The 15,789-nt window shown below is 31.1% G+C and overlaps 2 protein-coding genes across 2 annotated transcripts; both read left to right on the forward strand.

The window, feature by feature from the left end:
• The first annotated feature begins 1,019 nt into the window (after positions 1-1,019).
• On the forward strand, positions 1,020-9,850 carry LOC111687241 (RNA-binding protein 5-B). The gene is made up of 13 exons (XM_023449668.2): positions 1,020-1,246; positions 2,053-2,146; positions 2,224-2,544; positions 2,626-2,809; positions 2,879-2,948; positions 3,216-3,289; positions 4,271-4,375; positions 4,450-4,564; positions 4,785-5,021; positions 5,088-5,588; positions 8,349-9,222; positions 9,289-9,532; positions 9,595-9,850. Exons 1-13 carry the CDS (start codon positions 1,237-1,239, stop codon positions 9,706-9,708), a joined length of 2,943 nt encoding a protein of 980 aa, XP_023305436.2. The 5' UTR covers positions 1,020-1,236; the 3' UTR covers positions 9,709-9,850.
• A 650-nt stretch (positions 9,851-10,500) lies between these two features.
• LOC111687238 (protein pelota) lies at positions 10,501-13,003 on the forward strand. The gene is made up of 2 exons (XM_023449663.2): positions 10,501-10,841; positions 10,902-13,003. Exons 1-2 carry the CDS (start codon positions 10,801-10,803, stop codon positions 12,034-12,036), a joined length of 1,176 nt encoding a protein of 391 aa, XP_023305431.1. The 5' UTR covers positions 10,501-10,800; the 3' UTR covers positions 12,037-13,003.
• The last annotated feature ends 2,786 nt before the right edge of the window (positions 13,004-15,789 follow it).

Genomic DNA, 15,789 nt, shown 5'->3' on the forward strand with positions numbered 1-15,789 from the left:
GTCGGAAAAAGTCGAAAAAACTCAAAAAATTGCAACAAATAGAAAAAATATAAATAAAATTTTTTATTAATAATAATAAATAATAATATAAAATTACGCTTCTGGCTTCGGAAAAAGTAGAAAATAGTCGGCAAAAGTCGAAAAAAAGTCGGAAAGTCGGAAAAAGTCAAAAAAGTCGGAAAGTCGAAAAGTCGGAAAAGGTCGAAAAGTCGACTATTTATAAAATATTAGAAGTCGAAAAATCGACTTTTAACTAAATGCAAAAAGTCGAATTTTCATAAAATGCATAAAGTCGAAATGTCGAAAAGTCGACTTTCATAAAATGCAAAAAGTCGACTTTTCGTTTCAACTATAGAACCCTATTTCATAGTAGGGTTCTATAAATCGACATTCGAATAATCGAACAATCAACTTTTTGTCGAAAAGTCGACTTTGGAAATAAAAGTCAAAAAGTCCAAAAAATTCGAAAAGTCAGAAAAGGACGAAAATAGTTGGAATAAGTCGGAAAAAGTCGAAAAGTCGGAAAAAGTCAAAAATAGTCCAAAAAGGTCGGAAAAAGTCTAAAATAGTCGAAATGTTGAAAAGTCGAAAAGTCGACTATTTACAAAATACTTAAAATCTAAAAGTCGTCTTTTAACTAACTGAAAAATGTCGAAAAATCAATTTTGCATAAAATGCAAGAAGTTGAAAAGCCGACTTTTAACTAAATGCAAAAAGTCGAAAAGTCAATTTTTCGTTCCAACTATATAACCCTATTTCCAAGTGTGGACGAGGTCTACACAGATTATGTTTTAAGGAAAAATTCTGTTTTCTACTACTATATTTTACAGGCATTAATTTAATTGTTAAAAATAATCAATATTAAAAAAACGCAAGCAGAATCAAATAATTTAAGAAAACTTAAATTTTGTTGCAAAATAAATTATATAAATTTAAATAAAACTCTTTCGGTCTTGTAAAATATAGTAGCGAAAATAAGATGATTATTTCTACTACTTATTAAAAACAACTCTGTGTGAAAAAGCAAAGAAGAAAGTCGAAATCAATTTTTTCATTTGTGGAAGAATTTTACTAATCGTGTCAATTTTTCTTGTTTAAATACATCTAAAATAAAAAATTCTATTTTAAAGCATTAAAATAATATAGAATAAACTTAAAATTATAATAATTTGTAGTTTAAAGAATAAAAATTGTGAAATATAAGTGCTTAAAACTAAATTGAAAATTTCTTTCAACATGGATCGTCGTAAGTCGCCATTTTTTTATTGTTAAAAGTTCTAAAATTTAGTCAAGAATAAAAAAAAAAAAATTCAAGCCATAAATACAAATGAATGCAGTTAATAATACATAAATTTTTGTGTGCTTTTGAAGTTTTATGATTAAAATATCTTTTTTAAAAAAAGTTTTAAATTAATTGCATTAAACACTTATACTACAGCAGTATCAGAGGGCAGGGTATTTTGAGTTTGTGCTGGCGTCTGTAGCGCACACTAATAATATTGTTTTATTAACTATTTTATTATTGAGCACATATCTCTGTTAGAATTTTGGTCTAACAACAACCTATTGGAACTGATTTTAATCGAAAACGATCTGCCCTTGCTTTGTTTGACTATAATATGTATAAATACTGAGACGAAGTTGTACAAAAAGAAATTAAACTAAATACTTCTACCATATTGTTATACCTTACACCACTTTAGTGGGGAGGGTATATTGGGTTTGTGCTGATGTTTGTAACATACAAAAATATTCGTCCTATACCTTAAAGTATACCAATCGGCTTAGAATCATTTTCTGAGTCGATTAAGCTATGTCCGTCCGGTGGCATCATATGGTCGGCTACGCCCGACTATACATTCATACTTGTTTTAAGATCGGCCCTAAACGGATTTCCATGAAAACAATTTTATTTTTTTTTTGTACCTATGTATCTATTGATTTAGCATTCCCCGTAAAATATAAAGTTTGTCTCCATTAAATGTAATTTAAAAAGATTGAATCATTTATGTGTTAAACATTTTATTTTAACAACTTTAAATTATAATGTAGGTTCACGCAGTATATCACCACGACGTTATCGTAATGGCGGTAGTGGTGGTGGAGGAGGATACCGTCGTTATAGTCGTTCTCGTTCAAGATCTAGGTACGTTTTTTTGTGAATTTATAATGTATTTTTTCGCTAATTTAATTAAACTTTTAATTGAAATAAAATTATTTTAGAGATCGCGGCCGTGAACAAAATTATCGTAATAAACGCAATACACGCTCACGTTCCCGTGATCGCAATCATAGACGTGGTAATAGTAATGATAACGATTTATATCGTGATATTATTAACCAAGACTATCAAGATGAAAGAAATTATGGCGGAAATGGAGGATATTCTCGAGGTGGTGGTGGTGGAGGTGGTAATAGTAGTAATTATCGATCTCGCAATAATGATGACAATTATATGGATGATCGTGATCATTACTGGAGCGACAATCGATCACGGGATAAAGGACGCGATCAAGATCGCGATTATGACAATCGAGATAGAAGGTTAATAAACGATTTAAAAGCAATAAAAATTATTTTATTTTTTGTTTTTAAATTTTAAATTTAAATTTACCCAACTTTTAGAGATAATCGACGATATGGTGGTAATGGTAATAATAATAGTAATCATAATAACAGACGTTATAATACTACAACTGAACATGATAGCGATGATAGTGATGAAACTATGAGCGGACATTATTATAATAAAACTCCTTCAAATACTATTATAGTATTAGGTTTACAATCACATATCACCGAAGCAGATGTAAGTTAAAATTACCTTGTATTGTAGTAATGTTATTTACTTTATTACATATTTTATTTTACTCTTTAGATTATGAGTTTATTAATACAAATGGGCATGGCTCCCGCATCAATACGTCTTATACGTAAACGTACTACAGGTAGGTTTCACTAAGAAAAAAAATTATTTTTATTTTTAAATTTTAACTTATATAAAGTGTTTAACAAATCGTAAGTATTCAAGTTTTCAAAAAATGAAACTACGCTCTGCATCATTATACCAAAAAAAAAAAAAAAACAAAAACAAAAACAAATTCCCTTTTTTCAACAAAAAATTTTTTTTTAAATAAAACAAACCACCTCAAACAAAAAAATAGTTGATTTTTTACAAAAACATTTTGTATTTGCTTCTTATTCAAATTATTTAGGTGCATCACGTGGTTTTGCATTCGTCGAGTTTAATACGGTTGATGAAGCTGCACATTGGATGGAATTAACTCAGGTATCAACACACAAAAAAAACAAATTCAATACAAAATGGGTTATGAAAAATTAAAGTGAAAAATATATTAAATTAAAAAAAACGTACAGACAGAAACATACAATGGACGGGGAGACAAATGGCCAAAATTTTTAAGTTTATAAAAAGATTTTTTTTATCATGACAATGACATTTTGGAGAATTAAAATATATTTTTTTATTTTCCAATTTTTGATTTGAAATTGCTCGAAATCGAATATTCGAATTTAGGTTTGAAAAAATATTTTTTTCGAAATCATGATGTTTTAAGGAATTTTTGAAAATTAGAATTTCAATTTTATAAATTATTAAATTCCTGAAAAATGCCAAATAAATTTTGAAAATTTAAACAAAATTTTGAAAATTTTCGAAATGATTTCTAAACCATGAGTTTAGGTTTGTTTGAAAATTCAAAATTAGTTTTGAAAATGTAAAATAATTTTAGATTTGAGAGGAATCTTAAGATTGGTATGAAAATTAGAACTTACAGTTGAATAAATTTTAAGCTTTTAAAATAATTTCAAAATTTTGAGATTTTAAGGACTTTAAAGAGGCAATTTTTATTTTATTTTATTTTGGAAAAACATTTTTAAATTTTACATCAAAATCACATAATTCACGGACTACATACATATGTATTATACACTAACGTTTTGTAAATAAACTGTAAAGACCGACCATAGACGATCATATACATCATCTTGTTAAAAAAAAGAACATACAATGTTTGGATGTGCCATCATCTTAGCCAATAGAACAAAAAAATAAAAAAGAAAAGATGACCAAAATATCATAATTAATAAATGAGAATCATGCCAAAAAGAAATAACCAACAACAAAAAATAAGTGATAATCGAAAGACCTGCAAACACCGGTGACTTGTATAGTCTGTGGGATGTTTACCAACGAATAGAATTTTACTAATCGGTATTTTTTCTTTTCTTCTTTCTTTCCCACTTATAGGGTGTGCTACAACTGCAGGACACATGTCGGGCAACTTTACAATACAGCCATTCATTACAATCAAATAAAACAAAAATTAATCCCACAGATTGGTACTGTGGCAAGGTAATAAATCTTACTATTATTAAGATTACTATTCCTTTTTTAATAAATTTTCTCTTTAAAAAATAAACTTTCAGTGTGGCATGTTTAATTTTAAACGACGTGACAGTTGTTTCAAATGTTATGCCTCTCGTGAAGAAAGTGAACGTGGCGGTGAAGGCAGTGATGAAATAAGCAACATTCTTACTAAAAGTATAAATATTGAAAAAATTTTAGAATTTCTTAAGACAAAAAAAAATTACAATTACAATTACAATTACAAAATAGTTTTATTAACAAACCTAGTTTTGAAATAATCTCAGTTATCTCAATTTTGCATATGTATAATACATGTACTCTCCATTATAATTGTTTATAACAAAATAACGCTAATAACGAAATGAATCTCCCTAACTCTACATCTACAATGCAGAAATCATGTTACGCAATTTGGATGTGCTGACCAATGAAGAGGGGGTTTTAACAGCCATAACACAACATGCACCCGACTTGGCGAAAAAAATAAGTAAAGTCTTAGTGAGTCGCGATGCATTAACCCAAACCTCTAGAGGCATTTGTTATTTACACTTTGAAAGTTTAGTGGATTCAATGAATATGCATAATTTATTGAGTACCTTAGAGCCGCCATTAAAAATTGACAATAAAGAAGGTAATTAATCAAACAATCAATCAATCAATGTTTTGACAAACATTAACGTTTTTTTTTTAATTTCAGTTATAATAACTTATTGCATTGATCATGAAAATCGTCAAATTGTACCCAAGAAACCGGATAACTCGTCTTCAACATCATCTACTGCTAATACAACATCTATAGGTCCTTTAACGGCAGCAGAAATGGCTTCTGTTTCATCAGGTGGCTCTGGCGAATATACTCTAGCTGATGTTCCTCGTTTAGCTGAGTACAGTGCTTCTATGTATGCCAGTACACCAGCAGAGCATGCTCATTATTTACAATATTATACAGAATATTATATATCGGAAATTACTAAAGGCTCTTATGGTAATTTACCAACAGACACTCAAATGACCGAAGCTAATTCTGGAGCTGCTGTAGCCTTATCGGCCATACAACGAAAACAAAGAAAAATGAATAGTATTGAGACTACTGCTACCGCGGCTGCAGTAGCTGCGGCAACAGCTGCAGCGGCGGCTAAAGCTTCATTGGCAGCTCGCACTATTGTCACACCGAAGGGAAATGATGGCAAAATTTATCGTAAGTAAAGTTCTTTTTAAGTATTTGTTTAACACCGACCCAGTAATACATGTTTCATGCACTTCAGGCATAACTTAGAGCTCATTTCATTTTTGCAAAATGGCAATTTACTGTGAAATATGGTTGTTCAACGTCAACACTTTTTTTGAAACACCCTTTACCAAAGTAACGGTCCTGTTTTTATTCTCATTTCCTTACTTCCTAACAAGTAGGGTTCTATAAATCGACTTTCGAGTAATCGAACAATCGACTTTTTGTCGAAAAAAGTCGAAGTCGACTATTTTGTTCCAAAAATGTCGATAACTCGACTATTGTTTGTGAAAAAAGTCGATAACTCGACTATTGTCTGTGAAAAAAGTCGAAAAGTCGACTTTGTTAATAAAAGTCGAAAAAAGTCAATAAGTCGAAAAAGGTCGATAAGTCGAAAAAAAGTCGAAAAAAGCCGAAGAAAGGCGAAAAAAGTTGAAAAGTCGAACCGTATAAAGTGTCGTGTAGTGTAGTGAAGTTCAGTGTTTTTTACAACAACAAAAAAAATTATTAAAAACTGCAAAAATTCAAAAATAGCCAAAAAATTCCTAACGGCATATACTATTCAGCGACCCTTTATGTTCGAATACAATCGGAAAACTCGGTATTCACGTTTCTTCTGGCTTAAAAGACCCGTGTAGCTCCCATTAAGCAAATATCGGTACCCAGCTTAGAACTGTGTGGAGCCGTCTTATTGGCAAATCTTGCATGTGGACTTATACGAAATCTTCAAATTCAAAATACCAAGACATATTATTGGACCGTACTCCCCAAGAACTAGAAAACCACAACCTATGGTGGTTCGGAACCTCCTGGTTAAAATTACCTAAAAATCAATGGCCGATATCAACACAAACAGGTGATACCAATTTAGAAGCTAAAAATCATTTACATCCACAACACGCGAAGCCCCTTATCAACCGTTGGAAACGCTTAAAGGTCATCTACCACTCATTTTGTCAAAGATGGAAGTCCGAGTACCTAGCTTGCACGATCACACACAACTCAAGCGTGCAAATGTGAGTAGGGATGCCATATCTGTCGACACAGGCATAACACGTTGCTACATGGCGCAGAACAATTAAAAGGACACGAAACATCCGACCCACAACCATCAAGTCGTGCCGACCCACTACCATCAAGTCGTGCCGTCCCACAACCATCAAGCCGTCCCGACCCACAGCCGTCACGACGAGTAGAACCAAGAAGTATTGACCCAAACACACTTTCCCACTGCATCCATAAAGATTACTGCAGAACATGTCAACACCTGGATCAGTACTAGAGCCATTGTTAATCGATCGTCCACTATTTCAGAAATTTCGAAGTCGTTTGTTCAAAAATACAAAATAAAAACGACTATGAAATATGGCCATGATTTTGTCATTTTTGAAATTAAGTCTTACAACGACAGAAACAAGCGGACAACCAAAATAACTGCTAATTTCCCGTCAAATTCATTCGCGGACATTGACCCTCAAGCCAATAATATAATTGAAGTGGAACTAGTAAACGACGTCTACCCATTATTATGTCGGGACGGAGCCCTATCAACCGAAGTGGGTCAAGTTGTGGCCGAAAAATCTGCCTTGGGCTATTTATTTTCAGGGCCCATTCAAAAGACAATGATCTGAGTCAATATTGTTTGAACTGTCTTGCACGATCACACACAACTCAAGCGTGCAAAAGTGAGAACGGATGCCATATCTGTCGACACAGGCATAACACGTTGCTACATGGCGCAGAACAATTAAAAGGACACGAAACATCCGACCCACAACCATTAAGTCGTGCCGACCCACTACCATCAAGTCGTGCCGATCCACAACCATCTAGCCGTCCCGACCCACAGCCGTCACGACGAGTAGAACCAAGAAGTATTGACCCAAATACACTTTCCCACTGCATCCATAAAGATTACTGCAGAACATGTCAACACCTGGATCAGCACTAGAGCCATTGTTAATCGATCGTCCACTATTTCAGAAATTTCGAAGTCGTTTGTTCAAAAATACAAAATAAAAACGACTATGAAATATGGCCATGATTTTGTCATTTTTGAAATTAAGTCTTACAACGACAGAAACAAGTGGACAACCAAAATAACTGCTAATTTCCCGTCAAATTCATTCGCGGACATTGACCCTCAAGCCAATAATATAATTGAAGTGGAACTAGTAAACGACGTCTACCCATTATTATGTCGGGACGGAGCCCTATGAACCGAAGTGGGTCAAGTTGTGGCCGAAAAATCTGCCTTGGGCTATTTATTTTCAGGGCCCATTCAAAACCTGTGGTAAACTTCACAAAGTCATGTGGGCCGGAATGTTCAACGTTAACACTTTTTTATACCCTTTATATTACTTGTTTTTTTTTTTTTAAACACCCTTTACCATACTAACGGTCCTTGTTTTTATTCTCTTTTCCTTACAACAAACATTGAATTTAACAAATAAAATAAATTAAAATTGCAAAATCAAAGATTTAAAAAGTGTTTTACTTAAAAAGAAATAGAACCAGCGCAACTCCAACAACAAACAATGGTAAATAGCATTCCCTATCCCTATTTTCCTGCCTAGAAAGAATTTTAACATGAGTCTGAAATAATTTATCAGATTAATTAGAGAAGGAATATTTCTTTCTTGATTATTTTTCTAAAACATTTTTTGTTATCATACACAATTTTGAGAAGCTCCTTATTAAATTATATATCATTAAATTATTCTCCACTAGCCACTCCCGATGTTTCTTTGTATCAGTATGATGAGACATCTGGTTATTATTATGACCCTACCACTGGTCTCTACTATGATGCACATTCACAATACTATTACAACAACGAAACGGGGGCATATCTCTATTGGGATCAACGTAAAAGTTCATATGTACTGGCCACACCAGCTGCAGCAGCAGCCACAATACAAGATGTTGTTAAACAAGAAACAGAAACGGAAGCCAAAACAAGCACAGCAGCAGATGAGGAAGCTACCAAAAAAGAGAAAAAAGAAAGTGGTAGTGGCAATAAACACGATAAGGTTAAAGTAGCTAAAAAAATTGTTAAAGACATGGAAAAGTGGGCTAAACAATTGAATCAAAAGAAAGATTACACTGTCGTGGCAACACCTCAACCAATATTAAATAATAATAGAACTGAAGACACAATGCGACCCTCAACATCAGCTGGTATATCAAGTGGTTATGCGGATTTAGGCTTTTCAATATTAGAAAAGAAAACCACAAAATTAAATGCCTCCAATACGTTTATGTCACCCATGAGTTTGGGTGCAGCGGCCAGCAACAAGTTGATACCCTCTTATGGTTCGGATTCTGACGAGGATAATATACCACCACCACCGGCATCAGCTAAAGTCAGCTGTGCTGCATCTGCTGGGGATACATGTGAAAAGGATTATGTTGATTTTCAAAAGCTCACCTGTCTGCTGTGTAAAAGAGCTTTTCAATCTTTGGAGATTTTACAAAAACATCTAAAGATGTCCAATTTGCATAAAGAAAATCTAGCAAAACATAACCTAGAAAGAGGATTAACGGTACAGCAACAACAGCAGCAGCAACAGGCTGAACAAGATTCTCTAACAGCTGCTTTATCGTAAGTGTTTTTGTGAAAATGTTTTAACGTTTTAAATGTTTTAATTAAAATTAAATGTGTTTTTAGATACCGTGATCGTGCCAAAGAAAGAAGACTTAAGTATGGTGAAAGTGATCCTCCACCACCAAATCGTAGTCGCGAGCGTTTCGAAAAAGAAATAAATAATCTAACTTCACGCCAAAAACAAAAGGAATCACCCGCCATGCCCATAGGTTCGAATAATGTCGGTAATCGTTTATTGCAAAAAATGGGTTGGTCCGAGGGTCAAGGTCTGGGACGTAAAAATCAAGGACGTACAAATATTATTGAGGTTTGTAACTTAAAATAACTATGTATATCATTATAAAACCATAATGTTTAATGTTCTTTTAGGCAAACGCTCGTAATACTAACGCTGGCTTAGGCACAAAATCGGGTATTGGTCCCGGCGATGATTACAAGTCCTATATTAAGAAAATGATGAAGTCTCGCTATGAATCAGTGTGATTTTTCTTCTTTTTTTCTATTTATTAATTAAGTTGTTTTATAAATTAAATAGTTAAGTAATCTTTTATAATTTAACTTTTGCTTTCTTAATTTAATCTTATTTTAAGAGACTTTTTATTTGTACAAAATAACGCCGTAACAATCTTGTTGAATATTTTAGTATAGAAAATATTCTAAGTAAAAATAAATTTTGAATTATTTACTAAAACAATGAATATTATTAAAACTGTGCTTCATAATATAAGGAGAGGAGGAAAGGGAGTTCGAATTAAATTAACTTTGATAGAGACAATTAATTCAAATCGATCCCAGCCGCTTAGTCGGCTTTCCTCACAATCAGTGTTAGTAAGGAATGTTATTTTCGCAATAACATCACTTCCAAGATACTTGGATATAATGGCAAAGAAAGTGCTGAGAGTTTCACTGTCCTCTCCACATGTTCAACATTTTATCTGAATCTACACGTTCAACTTTATATGGATGTGATGGTAATACTAGAACTGAACTAAAACTAAACTAGGACTAAACTTACCATCATACTATCCTTAGACTTTCTAATTTTGAGATTTCTAGTCTTGCTCTCATCAGGGTTACCTCATAGTTTTAATTCAGCTAGAGTGATGATTAAATGTATAAAGGATAAAAAACGAAGAGTTTATTTTACCGGATTCCGTTATTAATTTTTTAAAATCGTGGAAAAAATAACTGAAAACTCGGCCGGCTATTAGTCGATTTTAAGCTGGCGCCGATATTTTTTTTGCCGGCTGCAATCGTCGTTAATATTTGTCGGCACAGAACTCTGGTGCTGCTGACTGATTTTGGTGCTTAAAATGCTGATGCAGATTGTTTTTGAGGAAATGTCAATACTTTTGGGCATCTTAATGTATTAAAAAGAGGAAAAATAAAATCTTTTGCTGGAAACTTAAATTTATCTTAAACAAATGCGGAAAAACATGTTGAAAACTTTTCAACGTCCACAGAGTAGTACGATAAAACCACAAAAGTGACATTAACCCAAAAACCCCGTGTGATAGTAGTAGAGCAAAAGTGATAAGTTAACAACAGACAGAGCAAATAATAGACGACATAATAATGAAGTTGGTCAGTAAAAATATGGATAAAGGGGGTCAAGGGTAAGTGTTCCAAGAACTACAACTGATGCCAGAAGTATAAGCAGTTGTCTTCTCTTACAGCTCCGTGATCTTAATACCCGAAGAATCTGAGGACATGTGGCATGCTTATAATCTGATATCTGAGGGCGATAGTGTACGTAGTACCACCATACGTAAGGTGCAAAATGAAACGGCGACTGGCTCCAGTACAAGTAGTCGTGTGCGTACCACTTTAACCATAACCGTAGAATCAATAGATTTTGATACTCAGGCTTGTGTTTTACGTTTAAAGGGACGTAATATCGAGGAAAATCAATATGTGAAAATGGGTGCCTATCATACCTTAGACTTGGAGCTGAATCGCAAGTTTGAATTACGCAAACCGGAATGGGATTCAATAGCGTTAGAACGTATTGATATGGCTTGTGATCCCACACAATCGGCTGATGTTGCAGCCGTAGTTATGCAAGAAGGTTTAGCCCATGTTTGTCTTATAACTCCCAGCATGACATTGGTACGCAGTAAAATAGAAGTGAATATACCGCGCAAACGAAAAGGCAACATACAGCAACACGAAAAGGGTCTAGCCAAGTTCTATGAAAGTGTTATGCAAGGCATATTGAGGCATGTAAACTTCGAGGTAGTAAAATGTGTACTTATAGCCTCGCCCGGTTTTGTTAGGGACCAATTTTTTGAGTATATGTATCAACAGGCTGTTAAAACCGATAACAAAGTGTTGCTGGACAACAAAAGCAAATTTATGCTCGTACACTCTTCATCTGGATTTAAGCATGCCCTTAAAGAGGTGCTACAAGAGCCAGCGGTAATGTCGAAAATCTCAGACACCAAGGCGGCCGGTGAGGTAAAAGCTTTAGAACAATTCTATACCATGTTACAGTGTGAACCGGCTAAGGCATTTTATGGCAAAAAACATATACTAATGGCTGCCGATAACATGGCTATAGAGACGTTACTCATCTCTGATAATCTGTTTCGTTGTCAAGATGTTCAACAGCGCAAGGAATATGTACAACTGGTGGAAAATGTACGTGACGCCGGTGGAGATGTGAAAATATTTTCCAGTATGCATATTTCAGGTGAACAATTGGCACAATTGACCGGCATAGCCGCCTTGTTGCGTTTTCCTATGCCCGAACTGGAAGAGGACTCAGACGATGAGGGCGACAATGGTGCAGCTGACTCAGATTCGGATTAAGAGATTGCGGGAGTGCTTTACTTTAATTAAGTGCTGTAAAATAATTTAAATAAGGGATTTTTTTCTATTCATAACTAAGTTTATAAACTCGCATGAACTTACATTAGTTGCAGGTTTTTATATACATAAACAATTTTTTTAGCTATTAACGATATTTAAATTTAAAGAAAAAATAAAATAAAAGTCAACTTATACATATTCGTAAATAAATAATAATGAAATAAAATAATAATCAAAAGCCGTAATAAAAATATTTAAATTTCCAAAAGAAGAACATTTTGTTTAAACACTTAAATTCTGAACATATGTTATGAACATGAGGTTTTGTTTGTGTTATGTAATTCTAAAATTTTATAGAATTTCCAAATTGTTTTTCATTAAAAATTTCGATATTTATTCTTTTATTTCTATGACCTGGTTGAGACTGGGAAACTTTTGATTTTGTGTGTGAGAGAAAGAGATGGTTAATATATTTCTTTCTCTTTCTCTCACACACAAAAATCAAAAGTTTCCTAAAAAAAAGTTACCCAGTGTAAACCATGTCTATGCAATTAAAAATGTTTAACAGCAGAACTCATAAGAATTTTCTTGAAGTAAATAAAACCGAATTAATTTTCATTCGATGAAATTAATCAGTTTTAGTTACAGTAACAATAATCCCAGTAACTCATATTTCAATATCCAATGCATATGGCAACCTTAATGCAGGAACCTTTTAAAAGACAGATAATGCGGTTTACCGTTAATTAGAGCGTCCCTTTTTTTCCATTTTTTGAGGGATTATATATATTTAAATGTAAAATTAAATTAGAATTATAATTATTTAGTAATAGCTATAAATTTGTAAGTAGTTTTAAGTTTGAAAGTCCATGGAGGATACTTAGTATGTCGGAATATATGTAACATGATTATTAGTTTTAAGAAAACATGTAAATTGAATGTTTTGGAAAATAAATGAAATGAAATGTTTACCGTTAATTAACGTAGTAATTAAAAAACATGATTTATACAAAATAATATAAATAATGGAATAAAGGAGGGAACTAACTATCTAACTAACTAACTAACTAACTAACTAACTAACTAACTCACTAACTAACTAACTAACTAACTAACTAACTAACTAACTAACTAACTAACTAACTAACTAACTAACTAACTAACTAAATAACTAACTAACTAACTAACTAAATAACTAACTAACTAACTAACTAACTAACTAACTAACTAACTAACTAACTAATTAACTAACTAACCAACTAACTAATTAACTAACTAACTAACTAATTTACTAACCAACTAACTAACTAACTAACTAACTAAGTAACTAAGTAATAATTAACTAACTAACTAATTAACTAACTAACTAACTAACTAACTAACTAACTAACTAACTAACTAACTAAGTAACTAACTTACTAACTTACTAACTAAATAACTAAATAACTAAATAGCTAAATAAATAAATAACTAAATAACTAAATAACTAAATAACTAAATAACTAAATAACTAAATAACTAAATAACTAAATAACTAAATAACTAAATAACTAAATAACTAAATAACTAAATAACTAAATAACTAAATAACTAAATAACTAAATAACTAAATAACTAAATAACTAAATAACTAAATAACTAAATAACTAAATAACTAAATAACTAAATAACTAAATAACTAAATAACTAAATAACTAAATAACTAAATAACTAAATAACTAAATAACTAAATAACTAAATTACTAAATAACTAAATAACTAAATAACTAAATAACTAAATAACTAAATAACTAAATAACTAAATAACTAAATAACTAAATAACTAAATAACTAAATAACTAAATAACTAAATAACTAAATAACTAAATAACTAAATAACTAAATAACTAAATAACTAAATAACTAAATAACTAAATAACTAAATAACTAAATAACTAAATAACTAAATAACTAAATAACTAAATAACTAAATAACTAAATAACTAAATAACTAAATAACTAAATAACTAAATAACTAAATAACTAAATAACTAAATAACTAAATAACTAAATAACTAAATAATTAACTAACTAACTTACTAACTAACTAAATAACTAACTAACTAACTAACTAACTAACTAACTAACTAACTAACTAACTAACTAACCAACTAAGTAACTAAGTAATTAACTAACTAACTAACAAAGTAACTAACTAACTAACTAACTAATTAACTAACTAACTAACTAACTAACTAACTAACCAACTAACTAACTAACTAACTAATTAACAAACTAACTAAGAAAGTAAGTAACTAACCAATTTTTCTGGAAAATATTTATTTTTTTCAATTTCAGAGGAAAACAAATAGTTATATATTTTTGGACATTGCAGTAGCACCACTACAAATACCATCACTGAAAGAGTTTCATAAATGATCTCAGAAAGCTTAACTTTTCTCATTTCAAAAAAAGCTTTCCATCAAAAACAAACGACCCCTCTCTTAAAGAGTGGGAGGGGATGTAGTGGGGAGAATACAAACAGCTGTTAAACTCATTTTTAAAAGATACAAATATTTTGGGGATATCTGCCCATCTAAACACACTGATACTTAACAAATTTGCGTCAGAACCGTGCGCGCTCTCCACACGAACGAACCTCTTGCACAAAACGATCTAGACTTTTTGCGCTAAATAGTCTTTTTCAGCTTTTTTTTTGTTATTGAAAAATACAAAAAAAAATAAATATTTTTCAAATCCCTTTTAAAACATAAAGTGAGTGTATGATTTTTGTTATACGTATAAAATATACATACGTATAGATGTGTGTATCTGAAAAGTATATATATATATAAAAAAATATAAAGTATTTTTAACGTGTTTGTTTAAAAAGAAAATTAATTGAGAAAAACCAAAAAAACAACAAGAAAATACAATTAAACGTGGGCCGCTAGAAAAAGCAATAATAAGAAAAGTAAAACAAAAACCAAAAAAACGTGTGAAAAAGCAAGAATATTAAAAATAAAAATTGTCAAATTTTCAAAAATCTAATGGCTGTGTTTTTCCACACAAAATATTAAAAGTGTTAATTTTCAAAATTTTCTGTTTAATATTAAATGTGTTTTTCTTTTAAATTTTTAAATGATTTCTTTCGACTTTTTAATAAAAAAACTTAGAGGGAGAGCAATAAACGAATAAAATAAAAGAGCGAGCGGAGTGTTTATGAGTGCATAAAGCTCTTTTACAATATGTTTGTTGTTTTTGTTTTCTATATACAATTTTTTGTACATATCTTTTTTTGGAAATATTATTATTATTAATTAAATCACCTTCAAAATATACATAAAATATTAAAAATACCAATAACAACAGCAACAACAATAAAACACAGATTTGTACACATTTTTTTCTAAATATTGAAATAGAAAACAGAAAAAAATAAAATTGAAATAAAAATCAAGATCGTCATTGTGTCTGCTTTACCATATGTGGTCAATAGAATCGAAAACAAAATCTTAGATGAAAACATAAAAAAACAAATATTATTAAAAAAACTCTCTTTTAGGTTTTAAAACTGTTAAAAAAAACAAGCCAAGCCAAAACAACAACAACATCAACAACTGGTAGAGTGCCAACACAATGTTTACATACAATAAATGTTTATAAACATTCAAATCAAACGAACGTATACTTAATTTTGTTACAGTTTTTTTTTGTATAATCTATTATTTCTTAATCAATATTGTGTTATTTTAGATAATTTTGTTTTTTCAT

Source organism: Lucilia cuprina, chromosome 2 (genome assembly GCF_022045245.1).
Source record: "Lucilia cuprina isolate Lc7/37 chromosome 2, ASM2204524v1, whole genome shotgun sequence".
In the NCBI taxonomy this organism is placed as follows: domain Eukaryota; kingdom Metazoa; phylum Arthropoda; class Insecta; order Diptera; family Calliphoridae; genus Lucilia; species Lucilia cuprina.